At 43.9% G+C, this 19,784-nt stretch overlaps 1 protein-coding gene across 1 annotated transcript; it reads right to left on the bottom strand.

Annotated features, from left to right (window-relative positions):
- Positions 1 to 6,622: 6,622 nt before the first annotated feature.
- Positions 6,623 to 14,064, bottom strand: LOC104506223 (high affinity choline transporter 1-like). The gene is made up of 8 exons (XM_010147106.1): positions 13,887 to 14,064; positions 12,754 to 12,867; positions 11,010 to 11,165; positions 10,373 to 10,521; positions 9,717 to 9,860; positions 8,609 to 8,762; positions 7,542 to 7,759; positions 6,623 to 7,132 (listed from the first exon to the last, which is right to left on the bottom strand). The coding sequence occupies exons 1-8, from the start codon at positions 14,062 to 14,064 to the stop codon at positions 6,623 to 6,625; spliced, it is 1,623 nt and encodes a 540-aa protein (XP_010145408.1).
- Positions 14,065 to 19,784: the final 5,720 nt, after the last annotated feature.

The raw sequence follows: 19,784 nt of genomic DNA on the forward strand, positions 1-19,784 counted from the left end.
ACTCTCCACCCAGCCTGTATTTGCAATCAGTCTACTGCAAATATTTTATCCTCTCAGTTCAGTCACAGGTCCCGGGCCACTGACCATCAACTTCGCGTGATAGTTAGTGCATTTCCTGGATCTTTTTTGGACTGAACCAAGTGGTTTCTTCAAAACCAAAACTCAGGTGCTATCCTGGAGACACTTCACTACAGATCACTCCAGAGGACTGAGATTGGACTAGATTTGGCTCCTTCAGTTTCTGCAGTCTTCCCCTTCTATTCCAGCAGCCTTTGCACCCACGTAATCTGCTTGCATTCACTCTACAAGTTGGCCTAGGGACCAAGTACTGCTCCATCACGCAGAAGCATTTAGCTGTGTAGACATAACCTTTGAGTCCACCAGGTTCTCTCCCTGTCCAGTGGTGTGACCCAGTACAAGTGGTGTCTAAGGGGCTTTTCACCTCCTTTGAGTCAGCTGGCCAAAATCCTGTCCAGACACTCTTTTAGCCCAGAAGCCTTTTTTCCATTTTTAGAATCTTTCTGCTCATTGTTGTGCATAAACCAAAATGTCACCAGGAGCCTTGAAGAGTTCTTATCACACCCATATTCACATAAATGATCCTTTCTGGCCTTTTTGTCACAGATTTTGTTAGTTGTTGTAAAAAATTTCATGCAGCCAGCTAAGCTGGATTTTTGTTATCATGGACAATCTTGGGTCCAGACCATTGTACGGCAATAAAAAGGGCATAGTTTTATGATAACTTTAAAATAAAAACTTTCTAGGATTCAACTGCTTGCTATTGCCAATGACTAAGGCAGGAACATACCTGAAAGCAGCCCCAGTCCAGCCCACCAAAGGGATGCTGCTGTTGAAGGCGTTTAGCCTCTAGATAGTGCCACGAGACTGTCACTGCATTCTTCCAGGGTCACAAAATCACACAAAGGCTGAGGTGGGAAGGGACCCTTGGAAAGTGTCTAGTCCAGCCTCCTGCTCAGAGCAGGGTCAGTGAAAGTAGGTTGCTCAGACCTGTGTCCAATGGGTTTGAATATCTCCAAAGATGGAGACTGCACAGCCTCTGTAGGTGACCTGTTCCAGTGCCTGAACACACAGTGAAAAAGTTTCTTATGGTTTATCCTGTGTTTCAGTTTGTGCCCATTGCCTCTTGTCCTCTGTCTTCACACACAGACATGCCTCACCACCCCCCACCCCTTCAGGTATTTATATGCATTGATAAGATCCGCCTAAGCCTTCGTTTCTCCAGGCTGAACTGTCCCAGCTCTCTCAGCCTCTCCTTGTATGACAGATGCTCCAAACCCTTATCATCTTCGTAGCCCTTCACTGGACTCTCTCCCCAGGGCTGAGCAGAGGGGAAGGGTCACCGCCCCTGACCTGCTGGCAGTGCTCTGCCTGATGCAGTCCAGGAGGCTGTTGGTGTTTTTCTCACCAGGAGATATTGCTGGCTCAGCCCCCAGCCTGTCCTGGTGCCTGGCGTTGTTCCTCCCCAGGTGCAGGACTTTTTGCACTTCACTTTGCTGAAACTCGTGAGGTTCCTGTCAGCCCATTTCTCCAGCCTCTCCAGGCTCATGTGGATGGCAGCACACACATCAGCTGTATCAGCCACCCCGAGTTTTGCACTGTCTGCACACTCACAGAGTGTGCACTCAGCCCCAGCACTGAGCCCCTTAATGAAGATGCTAAAGTAGCAGCCCCAGCATCAAACCCTGGGGTACACCACCAGTGATCAGCCTCCAGCTGGACCTTGTGCTGTGGATCACAGCCCTCTGAGCCTGGCACTTCAGCCACCTTTCAGTCATCTCACTGCCCACTTATCTAACCTGCACTTCACCAGTTTGCCCATGAGGATTTTGTTGGAGGCAGTGTCAAAAGCCTTGCTAAAGTAAAGATAAATAACCTCCCCTGGACCACTGTTGTGAATTAACTAAACTGACCAGGAAAACTGCCCTCCAGCTATGAACAGAAGTTCTCATGGTGTTGTGAATTAATTAAACTGACCAGGACCTCCAGCTATGAACAGAAGTTCTCAACTCGTTGCAAAATGAGCATTCACCATATATAACAGGACATTCTTCCAAAGACCTCAAAATCCTTCTTGGAGTCAGTTAAAATGTTGTCCCTCTTCAAAGGAGTGGGAAAGTAAAGCACGGGTGGGTCAAGTGAGTTGCCTGAGGTAGATTTGCAAAGTCTGACTTGTGCAGCAATACCTCCAGGGTCAGATAAGATAGTTGGTGGAGGGAAACTGAGGAAGGGAGGAGGAAGATGGACACCTCTGCCAAGGCAGATCCAGTATTACTTCAAGACACCTGCCAAAATATTAAAAAAAACCCCAAACCAACAACAAACAAACACAAAACAACCATTTGGCATTTGGCCAAAGAACTGGAACAAAATACTGTCTGTCCTTGAGGTTGCTTAATGTTGAAGAAAGACCTTTCCCAGCAGAGTTAAGGAAAACTTTAGCTATACATCATTTGGGACGTTCATGCTTTTGTGCCTGATAATGGAAACCTTATTCCAGTTCACACTACTCTCCTTTTGACTGTTCCAGACAGCCCAAATTCCATTCACAGAGATGATCCTGGCTACTACCTGGGGTGCAGAAAGCCATGTTTTGCTGCAGCAACATTCCTATCTTTGTGGATGATGGATTACCTCAAAGTTTTAAGGAGCAGCAAAGCAAGTTGGCTTTTTTTCTGGATTTACAGTATCCTACGGTGGAGGATTGATGCCTCTCAATTCTTCCCTTGTTATAGGAGCACAAAGTCAGTGGTGGTCTAGAGCAGGAAAAGTTAGAGCTCTGCTAGCTGATGTGATGTATTCTCCAGCTGAGGTTGTAGTAAAGTGCTTTTTTTTTTTCTGGTTTTACAGCATCCTGCAGTGGGGGATTAACGCCTCGCAATTCTTCCCTTGTTAGAGGAGCACAAAAGTTAGTGGTGGTCTAGGGCAGGAAAAGTTAGAGCTCTGCTAGCTGATGTGATGTATTCTCCAGCTGAGGTTGTAGTAAAGTCCGAGAACTGCAAGGGAAGATTGGTGTGTGGCATGTGGGATAAAGCTACAGAGCACGGCATTTGTGTGGGGACAACGAGAGGATCATCCTGGCCCCACGCAGCTCATAGCTCACGTGGAAGTGTCTCCCAGACAGCGCTAGAAATGTCTGGCAAACCTGCAAGTCTTTCTTTGCCTTCTTGCTGGATGCCTGCTGTTATTCCAGTGAGGACACATTTAGGAAATCCTAAAAGTGAGCATAAGTGAAAAGGAGAAGAGATGCAGATTTCCCTTGAGAAGTGTTAAGTTCCTATTTTTTCATCTACATAAAGCAGATATCCAAAGATGCCTGGTGAGGGTCTGATGAGATGGTGAGAACTTGCTGCAAACCAAATGCTTCCTAAGTTTTGTTTTGTTTTGTTTTGTTTTTTGTGGGGTTTTTTTTGAGAGTGTTTTTTAATGAAACATGACAGATAGGATATTATTATCCTCAAAAATTCCAGACACATGTAGGAGCTGCCTAAGTTGAGTAAAGTTAATGAAAACTGGACCTGTACAGTCATTGGCATGGACACATCTAAGGGGCAAAGGAGGTAAATCCACAAGTGGGGAAGTAAACTGTGGTCCTCCAGTGCCCGAGCAAACGTTGTATAAAGAGGGGACAAGGAAAAGAAAAAAATACTGAACTGGAGGCAGTAAGCTGTGAGAACTATGATTTCATGGAAGCTGGGTCATTATCCCCTGTGCTGGCAACACCTCAAGGACTTTGGGTGTGCTGGACTGGAACAACTAGGCATTTTGTCATTAAATACAGGCTAGAATTGCTTTTATATTTACTTTACTTGCAGCTAATTGCTTTCAAAACTTTTTCTGACCTTGATGAATGTTTTCTTTTTAAGCTTGCTGGGGTATGTTCTGAGGAGGGAGTCATATAAGTATGGAAAATGGTAAACATTCAGGGGAGTTACAGTAATTGTGTCTTTGCCATTTTCATCTCTCTGTGTGAAGCAGAGCGTGAGTTGTACAGAATTCAGAGAAGCTTTGTAAGAGCAAAGTGTCTGCTGAGTATGCCAAATACCCCTTACAGTGCTGAGACTTTCTTATTTGAAGTTGCTGGGAGTTTTCTGTGGTGGCACTGGGTGGTGACATGAGGGTGGTGGTGACGCTCGTCAGCAAGGTCCTACCCCAGAGTGCTGTCCTTTGACGCTGTCTGGGGAAGCTGTGGATCTACTGCCCACCAGGCTAAGAGTGTGAGCACGGAAAGGTTTCAGTGTCAAACTTTGGGGCCCCTCAGGGCAACAGAAGAAGTTGGGCACAACAGTGTAGAGAAAAAGTATCTCCAGATGTAGTCATGTTCCTTTCTGAGCTGCTGAGTGGGATGGTCCGTGAGCGGAAGGCTGACCTTGACATGAGGACATCGGAGTTTCACTCTCATGTGGACCATGCAGCAGGTCTGTGACCTTGTGTCAGCTTTGGTCTGCTCCACGCAGAGGGTCGTACAGGTCCTCAAACTATGTCGTCCCTAAAACTTTCAGGGGAGTGTGCGTGAAGCAGCATACAACAACTGTGACTTAACAAGAGCCTAGTTCTTTTGACACTACAGTAATGATAGCTTTGGTGTCTCCCTTAGGTAAGCACGACCTCACATGCTCCCGCTCAAATCACTGGGTTGTGAAAGACACCAGTGGGTTACTGCCTAGGGCCATAGTTAATGGTAATGCTTTTACGTTTCAAAACAGGGTTTTTTTTTCCCTTTTCTAGACACACGTTATAATTAGTATTTCATCACAGCCTCTAGAGATACATCAGAGAATTTCTGGTCTTGGTTTAACAAAACGTATCAACAGGACTACTGTGCATGGGACGTTGAGTGTGCCCAGGTGTTTACTAACACTAGGGCAAAGCATAAAGTTGTGTGGTATTTTTCTGATGAGGAGCAGAATCTCCACCTTGCTGAGAATGGGTATTTTAAAGGATGATCCCCATGGGGAGCAGGGTCATCCAAGCCATATCTAGAACTTAGGGCTGCCAGTCCTCCTCCCGAGCCACTGCGCTTGCCTTGGCCTAGTTCAGAGTGAGACGTGGCTCCTCACTGAGCTTGCTGCAGCCATGCACGGTGCTATCAGCAGAGTTTCTCACCTTGTGCATGTACAGCGGGGTGTTCAGCACGTGCTGGAACCAAATCAGCAAACAGCGTATTGTTTTCACCCTTGGCAGCTCAGATGGCTGCCAGGGTATTGTGGATGTGTCAGTAAATATCTTCCCTCCAATAGTGCCAGGTGTTTCCACGCACAGCAGCTCCCACAACCACTTTGTGAAGGTTCTGCAGCGAGGGGCTGCCCAGCGCATGGTTCCTGCCAGCTGTTGTGGGTGGATTGAGACTGAGCCATGTCGAGCCACTGCACAGCTGCCAAGGGAAGTACACAATGACAGCTATCCGTGAGCCATCACCACAGGATCCTTCTGAGTCTTTATTTCAGCTCCCATCTTAATGACCCATCCCACAGTGGGATGGTCTGGGTCCATCAGACTTCAGGCTAGGGTCCAAACCCGTTAGTTGGCTGGGTTGCCTTTCTTCTGATCCATTGAGAATTTATGCAAACAGGGCATCAGAGGCTTTTTAGTACAGGCCTGGTGGCTTGAATCTGTTGGGATCTTGCCCCCAGGATTTCGTGTCCCTGCAGGCAGGTTCAGGATCAGTTTCCAGCACTTTTCTGTCATCACAGTTCTCTGAGTTCTCACACACCAGTTTGTGTACGTGGCCCCACACCAGGCCACCACTGTGCTTGGGTAACCCACCAGTGATTTAACCAGGTGTTTTCAAGAAGACTCATTCGAGAGTCTGGCACTTCCATTCTTCCAGCTGGTCGAGTTTTTGCAAATAGTGGCTATGTAAAACTTTCTTATCCAGTAATTAAGGGCTGTTGCTTTATCTTGATCATCTGCTTCTGCCCTACCTGGTCATATGAGAGGGGATGTCCTCTCCCCAGCCATGTGGCAGCAGACTGGCTGTGTGGCCTGAGACCATAGCTGGGGAGAGGCATACGCAAAAGGTTTTGCAGTATCAAGGAAAGCTTTGTAAAGCAGTCAAAGAATGGTGCAGAACTGATGTTACTGCTGGATTGCTGTGGTGGCTGCACTGTGCTCAGTAATCTGTGTTTTTATAGGTTTGATGCGCTCCCCAGGGATGATTATGCTAAAACTCTAGCTGTTGTAATGTGAACAGGTTTGCTCACGTTTTTTTAAAATCAAGAATGCCAAGTCTAATAAACATTAATTTGTCTCCTTTGTGGTGAAAAAGGTATGTGACTTGAGAATGCCAGAAATGTTGGAGTGTGATTTGAAGCCTTGCTTTCAGGTGGGGTACCGGGGGCACCCTGAAGCAAACAATGCTGGGGCCTCAGGTGCCCCATGGTTGCCACCACAAGATTGTGCTCCATCACCACATACCTTTAATCACTACAGACTTTGAGCTCACACATTCTCTGTGGATGAACAGAGTCTTTATTACTCTGCAAGGACTTTAAATAATTCATTGCTGGAGAAAGCAAAGGGAAGAGCGATGCTGTTTGTGCCATACTCTAATTGCTAAATGCACCGTGACCTTTCAAGCGAGGTTCCATGTTCAATCACAGTTCTATTCTAGTACAACCGTTGGCAAACCCATCTGTTCCTCCATCTGCTGCAGGGGGATGAGGGTGCTGGTTCCCCCTGTGGTATTAAAAACATCCCACTGTCGGGGAAGGAGGTTTCTCTGAAACAAAACCACAGCCAGGTACGAAACAGCAATGATGGTCCCCAAGGTGAGAAGCATGGTGAATGTTTTAAAGGGGAAGACCTGACTGTAGGTCCCGTTCACCAGGGCGCAGGGTGAGTAGCAGATGACAGGGGGGATGCTCAGGGCAGGCTCCCCCCCCAGCAGCCTCAGGAGGAGCCCAACCAAGAAGCCTGCAGCTGAGCCGTAGGTGTTGGTGCTGGGAATGAAGAGGGCACAGCAGAGCTGGGGGAAGAGCAGAGCATACACCAGCTCCCCGCTGACGAACCAGAGGTCATAGACAGAGCGGGAGTAAAAAGCCAGAGCGGCAGCCCCAGCCCCAAACACCACCATGGAGGTCCTCATGGCCCATAAAACTTCCATCTCTGTAGCCTGTAAAACAGATTGCACCATTACAGACACAGTCTTTACTGGTGGGGTGACCAGCGCTGCCCTGGGCTGGTTCTCACCAAGCCCTCGCTGCTTCCAGGCAGTGCTTGCCACCAGCAGCCACCTCAGGCATGCATTCCTGGAGATGGAGCTTCTCTCTCTAATATTTAGGATTTTATGATATTTCCATTAATATCCTAGCCCGAATTGTACACCAGTTATTTTATAAAGAGCAAGGCTCTCCAGTGTGGGTATTTGTATCCCTACCAAGGATATGAACACCCCCGACCTATGTTTGAAGCTCTGGCTCCAGAGCTCTGCAGAACAGACACCTCTGGGCTACATTTGGAGCGATCTTGAAAGAAAAGCATCTTTCCTGAAACTGAAATGGCTGAACGCTGTAAACAAGTACCTTTTTCCTCAGGATTTTCCTGTAAATATTGTGAGCAAACATGGAGCCTGCAGAGAGAAGAGCTGAATCTGCAGAAGACATTGCGGCAGCAGCGATGGCTCCCAAACCAGCAATGGAGATGTATGCTGGGCAGAGATAGTGTAAAACGAGTGGCAGTATCATCGCCGATTCCCCTCTCTCGAGTGGACTTGGAAGACCATAGCTTGTCTGGTTCCAGTCTTTAAAACAGAACAAGGAAAAGTCACAATGAATCCTTTACTGACATTTCTGCAGTTTTTGAAACTGCCTTTCCACAGGCACCGGTCACGGCAGGGCTAAGGACTGAGAGCCACTCAGTGGTTTAGGACTTGGATTAATTTTTTGGATTCTCTGGTGATCTCTTTTGGCTACCCTTAGCATGCTGCAGCTCTCACTAAATCAAAGATTTTCCTTTTCCCCAGTAGCTGTACTTTGCGTGTTTCCAATTAAAGGTCAGCCTTCTAGACCCTGCTCGTGATGAGAGGGAGTTTTGCTCTGATGCCCCTCGTGACAGGAGAATTAATGAGTTCAACCGATTTCTTTAACTGTTCCGTGGTCTGGCTGCTCTTTAACCCTCGCTCACAGCCAACACAGGATGGGTGTCTGAGTGGGGTGGCTGAGTTTACAGGACTGAACTTCTTGATTCCTTCAAGGAGGTTTTCTTCAGAACCTTATTAACAATCTGTAGTAATGTTGCTGAGTTTTACATGCAGAAGACATTAACAGAAGCAAGCATAGGATTTCTTGGAAAATAGGATTTTACAGGGTCTGCCTTCATCTTTCCTACACACAAGGTCCATGAAAAGCCATTTCATTGTAATGAAATAACTTTAAACAGGTCTTGGAACTGTATAAGTGCCTCTAGGTAGTTGTGCACTGAACCTCAGAGCTCTCCACATTTCTGGTACAGACCACCTAGCTTGATGTGTACCAGACCAAATTACCACACAGGCCTAGGTAATTTGAAGTCTAAAGCAGGACTACTTTGGATCCCATTTTAATTACCTTTGGCACAAACATGTTCATTATTCAGAGGCAAACAGCTTTACCTGTTGATGCTGCAACTGCACCAATGAGCACAGAGGGGATGGCCATTGAAAAACACCCCAGTCCAGAGAGGTAGGAGATGAGCCTTGCCTGTTCTGGTGAGGCAGCAGAGAGTACTCTTTGGAAGTAGGTTTGCCATGGGATGCTCCCAAGCACCTGAAACATTCAGATGTTACCAGTGGTACCCACCAGGCTGCTGTAAGGCATCATCAGTCCATTCAGGTGGATGATAATCTCTGCAGTTACAAAATTCTCATTTCAAGTGCATAAACATTGGCCAGCTTTAACTATTGAGGATGATATTTCTGAGAGTTGAGGGTGTCCTTTTCCATTGTTTTCATTGTGATGGAAGTGATATTTTGATCAAAAACAGGTTAATGGTTTGGCAGACTCTTTTGCATAGTGAAACAGACACAGAGGAAGGAAAAGAGAAATTTTTCAGGAATGTAACTTTTGTAAAGAATCTACCCAAATTTAGCTAAACTATAATCTAAAATTAAAAATAAAATCACCATTTTCACTTTCTTAGTGACAAATTCCATCAGATAAAATCTGAAGATTCTGTCCTCACCAAACAAGCTCAAGCTTTTGTGTGTCCATATTACCAGTCTAGCAAGAGCACAGCAACCTTGTGTAGTCTTGGTAGCTCAAGAGTTGAGTTGTGCTGTGGAGCCAATGGCTCCATGCTTGCTTATGACCTGCAGTCATGAAATTTAATTTTTTTTTTCAAGTATAGGGAATTTTACATAGTTATGTTAAAAGCACACTGTTTAGGCTTCAAGACCAACCTCTCAAAAGGTAGGAAATGCCTCATTTAGGTGCCAAGAGTAGAGCTAGTTGCATGGATGGTCTTATGCAAGAGATACATTCCTTCAAGTGGGTAAAGGCTGGAGTGTCCCTACTGCTTCTTTTCTTCCCATGGCTGAGCCCTGGATCTCCCCAACCCCTTCAATGTGCTTTTGAGTGACTGAGAGAAGGTTTTACACATCATCCTGACCCTAACAACTTTGCAACATAAGGCTCCTTACTGGAAGAACCCACAAGTTTTCCAGACACAAAGTCCCTGCACAATCCCTTCGCCCAACCACCTGTACAAGAAACGTTCCATACCAGGTAGAGGAAGTCATCCAGCCACCTTCCAAGATTCTGTTTTTCTATTTTCCCAATCCAAGGGTCTTGGTAAGATTGATGAGTTGCAGTGTAATAAATACTTTCCGTGGCAGAGTTCACCAGGGCAAAGGGGATACAGACCCACTAGGATAGAAACAGAAATAGTTAACAATTTTGGCAGGGTCCAATTCTTGGAGAATCTAATCTATTCAGATTTTGAAATTAAGGTAGATGTAAAACATAAAGTTATATAAAATTAACCCCAGACTAAGAGTGTTCTTCCCATTCCTTACTCTTACTCTATGTGTTTCTGGTTCATGGTATCATCAAGAACATGAGTCTGCAATTCAGGTCAATTGGTGCCTTAAGAGTAGGTGGATCTCTCTCTCCTTTCCAGCCAAGATTGTTCTGGACAGGTTCTGCAGACCTCACCTATGATCAGCTACATTCACCCAGCAAGGCCAATAGCTTGTGTGAGCACTGCCTGAAATGCATGACAGTAAGGCATTTTGGGAGACCTTTTCTCCTGAAGAGGAACTGTAGCACAAGGGGCAGTATTGGTGGAGTTAGTTTTGGCCTGAGACATACTGAAAAGAAGAGCAGGATTTTTTTCCCTTGGTTAGGAAACAGGTAATGAAGAAATGCACAGGACTTGCCAGGCTGAGGGTAATGAAAACCAGCTGGATGACATCTGTGTATACAACGGAGTAGAGACCTCCCAGTAGAGTGTAGAGTATGACAGTGCATGCTGAGACAATGATAGCCAAAGAGCCTCCGATGTCCAAGATGACCCTCATTGTTGCTCCTGCGGACAAGGACAGCAGTCAAGTATTTTAAGACAGATTTCATACATGCAGAATGCATAATAAATGATATGTTATTCCCTTGGTGCCAGCACACTACACTGCATGAGAAGCACACCGTCTACAGAGAGTTGGCAGAGTGGACCCAGGAGAAGCCAAGTTCCCTTTCTGCTCCAGCTGCTGCCTGGCTGCATGGCCTTTGCCAAAACACTTTGCCTTTCTACATCTGCTCTCCCACAGGCAAGAGGAAGGTACTAACTCATATTTCCAGATCTATCTTTTACAATATCATGAATATACGCTATTGTCATTTGTTTTAAACCTAAAAACATATTTTCCAGAAATGAGAAATGTTTGTCTTCCTCTCACAATAAGAGACACGAAGCACAACTTTCCACAGCTTAGCCCGCACAATTCCCAAATGTGTATTATACTCTGATAGTTGTGCCGCATGACCTTTAACAAATATAACAGCAAAGTAAATATTTACCCAGGGATGCCAGGATAGCTGCAAACCAGAACACCTCTCCTAGTAGTGGTGGAATGAAGAGTAAGCTTCCCATCACGTTCCCATAAGTTTCTTGAAGTGGATCCATCACTGTCACATAATTCTTGGATCTCATTGGATTTACAAAGAAGAAACCACCTGTCAGAAGTGATGACATTTTGGTAGAATTTTGCATGCATTGTATTCCAGGAAAAAAAATGTAAGAATATTATGGTATTTGGGTATAAGACCTGTATAGTGAGTGTGGAATTCATACATAATTAGTCCAAGAAAATGAGCAGCTAACTAGACCCTGGGGCCTCAATTCACTTGCCTAAATGTAGGGTTTCATCCAATTGAGAGGTCCAAGGTTATAAAGGATATCTGCTTACCGCTGACAGATATGACCTTCCACTTTTGGCAGGTAGAGATCTTTCTGGAGTGCCTACTAGAGGCCCCGTAGGACCCCCTAGGACATCCCAAATGCCACAAGATAATCTGTGTAACAGGAACTTAGTCCAAAAGACACTCACATATAGTCTCCTCTCCATCACCTACCATCCTGAGACAAGCTTTTCTGAAATGCTTTCTGTGGAAAATGGCAGTAGACAGATTGAGGCATTAAAGACTCGTATTTGGCTAAAGGGGAGACAACCTTTTATCCTTGACCATATGAGGCAACATGTTCATGTATGTTCCTTTTCTGCTTACATTTTCATTTTGATGGCTTCATTGTCTCTTCCCAGAACTATATTGTTTTAATCTGTGCATTGAGCTGAGTCCCACCTGCCTTCATCTAAATATTAGACTTCAGACATACAGCTGCCTCATTAAAACCAAAGAATACATATTGTGCCTAACCCTGAAGCCAACAGGACTGCTTGTCTGGGCACCACTGACCTAAGTAAAGATTGCAGGATCAGACCTGCACTCCTCAATTTCATTACTAAGAATTACTCACTTAAGAAATGCTAGCAATATATTTCCAAGCCTGATTCATATTCACGTCAGTTGGACTCTTTTCTCTGACTTGAGAATAAAGGTTATGATTCTTTTAGAAATTCTTGTGCAAGGTCTGCACGGGTCTTGCTTTAATCATCCTGTGTCCCTAGAGAGTTATAGTACAATTCAGTGTGGACTGGAAGAAACTTTGGTCTTGGCAAGACAGCTGAACCTCAGTGTGAGTTCAACAATTCTTGGAGTTAGAAATGGTAATTTAGCTATAGGACACTGCAAACTTAGATTAGTTTCAGCAAAATAGTGACTAGCTGTAAAGTGGGATAAGCTGGATGCAATACAAATTCATCCTGAGGTGAGATGATTCAGAAGAGGGCATTTTAGTGGAAAACTCAAGATAGTATTGTTTCATTATACAGAAATTTCAAAGAAAACTTAAAAATAATACTAATAATCTCAATAGTCTGTGACACTTTGATAAAAAAACAATGTGACCATGATAAAAAAATCAATATGCACCTAGTGACATGCTTCTAAAGTTCTCAGGTAGGTTTTTTGTCCTATAAATTGCTCCAAGCAGGCAAAACTCTACACTTGCTCCAAGCTACCCAATTTCTTATGTTTCAGTTTAGAGGATACCATTATAAATGCTTATTTTCAGATTTATAGGGTACTGAAGAAACAGAATTACCTTTAAAATGTACTCTATACTGTGTTACACATCTTAATAGACTAATTTTTTTTTTTTTTTTTTAGAGCTTGTATGTCCTGATTATGTGAATTATTTTACCTATGACCAGGGACAAGGCAAATCCCACAGGTGCCTGGACCCACAATAGTCCTTTTGAAGGCAGGTAGACAATTTCAGCTGTGCCATTGATATATGCTCCTCCAACCCAGGTGGCTGTAAACATAGAATATGGAAAGGTAAGGCTCATGATATATATTCTCAACTAGGCTTATAGAACACTCAGAGAGTTTGTAAACTTTTTTCTCATAAAAATATTCAATCATACATCTATTTCCTTTACAAAGTTTTCTCCCATAGTGAGATGTGCTGCTGAGTACTAATGACAGTATTAGACTCTCACCCTAAATAATTCCCCAGGTTTAAGAATGAATATCTATGTGTGCATGGAAAAACTCAATGTATAAACATTTAGATGGAATTTGAATATACTAATTTTTAATTTGATTTTTCTCAGTGGAAGACTTTTGCTAGAGCAAACAGAATTGCCATTGTTATTCTTCCATGACTGATAAACCATCCTTCATGAGCATCATTTACACAGTCCAAGAAAATAGATGTTAGGAAAAAAATGGAAGCAAACATAGCAGTCAGAATGCAAACCTACAACAGAGACTTAAGTGTCTTAGCCAGGCACATACCACTTGGGGAAGCCTTCACAAAAAATGGGGCAGGGAAGCAAATTTCAGATGATGCCAGGCAGCAAGGAGAGAAAAGGGAAGCAGATGGCAGCAGTCAGTGGGGAAACATTTTCTCTTTAAGAGAGTGCCCAGTGAGTAGCAATTTATTCCACACAGGACTGGATTGTTCCAGGAGTAAAATTCTGCGGTTATGCTGGATAACAGAAACTGGTTCAAGATTAAGACCACAGCCCTCCTTAATGAAAAGTGTCGCATTCTTCAGTCACCCAAATTAAACTCTTTAACTCTTAACTAAACTCTTAAATTAATCTCTTTAATTTAAAAGAATCTACATAAACATTAGGTTCTACTCAGAGTGAAGAGGTTTGGAAGAATCCATCCCAAAATGATTCATGAAACCATACTCCTTTAAAGCCGCACTTAGGTAAAATCTGCCCTGACATTAAAGGAGTTCACCTGCTTTGAAAGAAACGTTCCCCACATCTGTGTAAGGTATGGTTTAAGATTTTTAACAAGTCCTTTAAGAACACTTACCTGTTGCAGTAAACAAGCCAATGAAAACATTTATATTCCTGCCTCCAACCATGGCCATTTCAGTTGGGTTTCTGTTCTGCTGGTCCTTTTTGCTCTTCCAAGAAGCCCAAAGTCCAGTAGCTAAAGTTAACATAAAAAACACACTCAAAGACACTAAGCCTGGCATATTTAGAGACATTTTGTTGCTTAACTGAGGTCACAGAGAGGAATAATGGCTTGATGACAATATCTTTGATTGAGTCCACAATCAGAAAAAAATCAGAAAAAACTAGTGCTGCCTTGTAAAGACACTGCTAAGTATTAGCTTGCTGAACTTGCAGAGAAAGATGCAGCAAACCCCAAAGAGCCACAAACCCCAAAGTATTGAGAACTGGATGCAGAGTCCTCTCTGTCTGTGAAGGACTCCTGGCAATTTTTCCGTCTTCCCGCTTCTTCAGAAGATATTCAATCTTATTTTTCTGTGGAGCAGAGATTAATAGGGTAGGAATTAGTTTTGATAAGAGCAGTGCAGCACTGATGTGAGCGCTGATACCAAATACCAAGCTAGCTTAGCTTAAAGGAGGGGAAATGTTATATTTTGTCTGATATGCAATGGTATGAAAATAATCTGTATTTCTCTAGGTTCTAGGCACAAGGCTAACACAGCAGATAGGGCTAAGAATTTGTCTGTTTAAAGATGACTGAACTAAACCCACAATAATCATGAAAATAAACCTAGGAAAGAGTAAAAGAAGATTCATCACTAATCAGCCGAAGGAGTTGCATGCTGATATTCAAAGCAAGCACATTATCAATTCACTGCTGGAAAGAGGCAGGAGAGCAAGGTGGTGGTAGACTCTGTAATAAAACTACAGGAATGACACAGACTTTTTAAAACTACTTTGTAAAGTTCCCTTTAAACAGATGTAATTCTGAGAGAAACTTGTATATGTGTTAAGGACGTCAGTTACATCTGTTATAGAGTTGGCATACCAGTATCTTTTTAGTTGCCCTGCGAATCTTTTTACTCTGTTCAGCTGTGATTCTTCATAACCAATTCTATGTAAAAACTGCCCTATTTTGAGCACCTGTTTGGGTTTCCCAGCTATTTGCATTACTTGTGGAGGAGGTAGCTCCTTTCCATGTGGAAATCACATATTTCTTCTTCACAGATGCACACTGAGCGGGAGTTTGAAATCTTTGGGAAGGTTTTCTGCAGTGTGCCATGTCCTGCAGACAGCCAGGAGTAGCTGTGCATGGAAAAAACTGGCACAGGTTGAGCATGTCCCATGGGCAGGGCATGGTAGGAATACACGGGTGTATAGGCAATGGCTTTGGGAAGACAAAGGGGGGAGTGCAGGAACCCCTTGTTTTCTATGACATCTCTCTGAACAAGGGAAAATAAGGGGGTTTGGTAAGTTATGCAGTGATCTGGTGGGAAGACATATAAGAAGTGTTTTTAAGAAAGTCAAAACTGCAAAGATCAAAAAGCCTGACAGCCAGATGATGATTTATCCAGTCTTAGGAGAAATATTAATTTATATACAAGGGCCTGTAGTGACAGGACAAGGGGGAACGGGGTTAAATTGAAAGCGGGCAGGTTTAGATTAGATATCAGAAAGAAATTCTTCATGGAGAGGGGGGTGAGGCACTGGAGCAGGTTGCCCAGAGAAGCTGTGGATGCCCCATCCCTGGAAGTGTTCAAGGCCAGGCTGGATGAGGCTTTGAGCAACCTGGTCTAGTGGAAGGTGTCCCTGCCCATGGCAGGGGGGTTGGAACTAGATGGTCTTTAAGGTCCCTTCCAACCCAAACCATTCTGTGATTCTCTGATTCTACGATATTTATGGTCAAACGACTGAGTAAGGGGTTTTATCTTTGACACAACTATATATGTACAAAAAGGGACACTAGGCATTTTAAAAACACACTTTCTGGGTGGTAATTAGAAACACTCCCTTTCACCGTAATGGTATCTGCTACACAGTCGTAGAAACGGCAGCTGTTGGTGACAGTGGAGCCATTGGTTTCCCTGGGTTGCTCAAAACGGGATGTTTCAAAATCTTTGGACACACTGCTTACACACAGACACACACTAAGCTTATTTCAATGAACAAATGTTTTGCAGCATATTTCCTAGACAGGAACAGAACAGGGTTGAAGATGTATGTGGCGGAAGGTGTATGCAGCCAGGTCTCAGCCCGCTCTGTAGCCAGGCACTCCTGGGAGGAAATACCTGGCATTACATCCTTCATGTGGGGGGCAACTAAATTCAGCATGTCCAGAGCAAGAGTTGAGTTTGTTCTTTGACATCTGCAGAGAACATGTGGACCGACCCTGCTTTTTATTGTCTCATGAAAATAAACAGTAAAAAGTAGCAGGCATAAAAATCCGCAGGGAAACTTCATTTAAGGACCCAGAGGGATGGAGGGCAGATATGATAGGACAAAAAGGTAGTTGAAAACGTTACATGATGGGATGAAGGAGTCAAAATATGTGTAAGGTTGTTCTTCTGAAGCTGGAGTGTTTTTGATGATATACAGTGCATGGGAAAAGGGTTGTAAAAGCATGAGGTTGTATCAAGAAGACCAATTCCTCACTGAATCTGTTGTGCTCTTTTGCCACTAGATGACTCTCAGCTAATGCATCTATTCCAGTGGGTGGGGAAAAAAAAAAAAAAGAAGGAAATCTCACTAATGGAGAGATATTTACCTCCCTACTCATGATGGAGGGCTGCACATTCAGGTCCCAGCTGCTGTGACGCTCACTTCAAGCTCCCTGCGTCACCCATGGGGAGAAATACACGTTTTTAGGAGGTGATTCACTGACATATTTTAGATCCTGTGAGGCAGGACAGGATGAGGGCAGATCTCAGTCTGCTGGACTCAGGGCTGCTTTTAAGAATGGCGTCACTGTACTCAGTAGATGTTCAGGGCTTGATTCGGATGCTCACATAGAGATGGCTGGTGCCACCTGAGATGCTCAAGCCCCTGCGATGTCCACATGGGAAGCAGACGTTACAGAGCCCCTGTGGGAGACACACACCTTTCTGGAGCAGTGGCCAGGGTATTCTGGTTTATCGCCAATGGTTCTGAGCATCTACTTGGAGGATACTCAGCTGAGCTTTTACTCTCTCCTTATCACTTGACCTTGATGGAACAACCTCTGACATGGGTAGTTAATAAAAACAGAAGAGAAGTGCAGCGTACCAGGGAAGTTTCCTATCTGTGGTGGGAATGATCTGCACCGTAGTGAGCACTTAGAGCTACTCAGCTTTGAAGCTAACAGACAGGAGGAAATAAAGATGGACAAAACAGCAGCCTCTGTGCCTAAGATAAAGCTCTTGCCCTGACTTTCTGGGTTTAATGTGCTACATTATTGATGCTGAGCTTTAGACCAGTGGCCCGTGGATTCAGGAGGAAAGGGGGGTGAGAGAGGTCCATCAGGGAAGGGCATTGTGGAAGACTGGCTGTCCCCTGTTACTCCTTGGGGTGCTCTGTAGGAAATGAAATAAAGTACTCTGAGAATCTGGAAAGGTGTTTTTTGTTGGGTTTTTTTTTTGTTTGTTTTTTTGTGGTTTTTTTTTTGTTTGTTTGTTTTTTGTTTTTTTTTAGGTGGGGTTCTTTGGAAGTTTCTTTGCAGAAAAGTGGTTGCTGGTGAGGAGCTCCCTGGGAGGAGCAGTAGAGCAGAGGCTGTGGAACAGGGAGGTCTGTGAGGACCAACTCTCTGGTTTTCTTTGCTCTGCTCGCCAAGAAAAACACAGCACTGGGGCCTGAGGTGTGTGAGCTATTTGCATCAAAATGATCTGACAGTTCCTCTTGAAATGAGTTGGTATGAACTAGTCTGTGGTTTTCAACCCAGGTATTTGAATCATGTTCTTAATCCTGGCAGTTAAAACATTGGGCCATTTGTCTCCAAACGTTTACAGTTTTTCGCATGGTGGCTTGGTCTAAAGTTTTATTCCTATCCCAAGCCAATCTCAGGAATACTTTTCCCTCACATGTTAGGAGTAGTGTCTCTTCCAACCAACACAGATTTGCAAGTGGCTGATCTGCATGAATTTCAGATGCAGAAGAGAGGAGGATTATTTGATTAGAAAGTAACACATTTTTACTCCTTGTATGAGAGCCTGTGTGGTGAGACTGCACAATGAGTAATAAAAATTAAACAAATATTTTGTCATTATTCCTGTGTGAGTTTTTGACCATTAATTATTTAAGATTGATAGATATAAAGAAGACAGATTGATAGGTAAGTAGGTAGGTAGGTAGATAGATAAATATGAGATGAATAGAGTTAAAAAAATAGATATAAAAGAATATTATTAGTTTCTTAGTTTTACTAAATTCTTCATGGGTACAATACATAAAACATTTCAGAGTCAAAATGCCTCTTTTCCTTTGTTAGGAAATTTCACTGAAAAAATTCTTCCTATTTTGAAAAAAAAACCAACTCCAAATTAATATCTGTAGTAATACCAATTCTGAAACATGATAATTTGTCTTTAGTCAAGCCAACTCTGTCTAAACCAAAATTATTGTTATTAGTATTGTGTAGCCATTTTCTTGCAGGTCTCTGCAGTGCTCAGTGCTTGGAGCCTCCCTCGTCCTGATGTGCCGAATGGCTCCTGGAGAAGGCTCTGGTGACAATTCTGAGAGCTCAGGCTTTGACACACATGTGAAAGGCAATTTGAGGGATCCAAAAAGCCATGGGCTGAAATTATTTTACTTTATTTTAGACATCTTTACGTACCTTAGCTAAGTGCATTTTTAGCATCATTGTGTTTGCAAGAGTCAAGCATTTGCCTTGGTTACCCACACTTCTGTGTTGCTGGCTCCAGCTGCTTTGCTGCTCTTCACATGGCATCAGATGCTCCTGTCTAGGGTGGACAACTGAATCTTGCCTGGAGAGGCAATTCCTCCTGCCTGCTTTAGACATCTCTTTCAGCATGGGCTGCACGAAGGTTGTCGCTCTTCATGGACTGTGTGGCTTGATGCCTATCCTAGAAAAGACTCCTTTTCAGTGGTTCAAGGAAGACAAGGTGAATTTCATAGAATCATAGAATCTTAGAATGATTGGGGTTGGAAGGGACCTTAAAGACCATCTAGTTCCAACCCCCCTGCCATGGGCAGGGACACCTTCCACTAGACCAGGTTGCTCAAAGCCTCATCCAGCCTGGCCTTGGACACTTCCAGGGATGGGGCATCCACAGCTTCTCTGGGCAACCTGCTCCAGTGCCTCACCAACCTCTCTGGGAAAGAATTTCTTCCTGATATCTAATCTAAACCTCCCTGCTTTCAATTTAAACCCATTACCCCTTGTTGTGTCACTACAGGCCCTTGAAAAAAGTCCCCTCCCAGCTTCCTTGTAGCCCCTTCAGGTACTGGAAGGTGCTATAAGGTCTCCCCAGAGCCTTCTCTTCTCCAGGCTGAACAAGCCCAACTCTCTCAGCCTTAATTTTACGCTACTTTAAATTTAACTCTACTTATTCCACATATTTTCCTACCAAAGCTAATTTGAAGTCACAAGTCCTTTAGGTCACACAAATCAAGCCAGAAAATAACTTCAGAATAACAATATTTAATATTTACATATATCAGTGAAGCCAGTGATTGCACAGCTGACAAGACAGAGGGTCACAGACATGACACTGAACATCCCCAGGGCAGGACAGCTTGGAATAAGCAAATGACAGCAGTACAGTAGATTTACTTTCCCGTGCTGGAGGTGCTGTGTGCCAGTGGGTACCTCTTCCTCTCCCGGTGCTGGTGCAGCCCAAATTGTCTTTATCATAGAGAGGAGGGCCAGGGAGGCAATACTAAAGGATGAGGGCAGGGCTGATACTTTGGGGCTGTGAAGAGCTCATAGAGCCCCTCTGCTGATGAAGAAGTCCCTCTTGGTCTGGCTGCATGCTGAATATCC

The sequence above is a fragment of the Eurypyga helias genome, unplaced genomic scaffold, assembly GCF_000690775.1.
Source record: "Eurypyga helias isolate BGI_N326 unplaced genomic scaffold, ASM69077v1 scaffold6912, whole genome shotgun sequence".
In the NCBI taxonomy this organism is placed as follows: Eukaryota; Metazoa; Chordata; class Aves; order Eurypygiformes; family Eurypygidae; genus Eurypyga; species Eurypyga helias.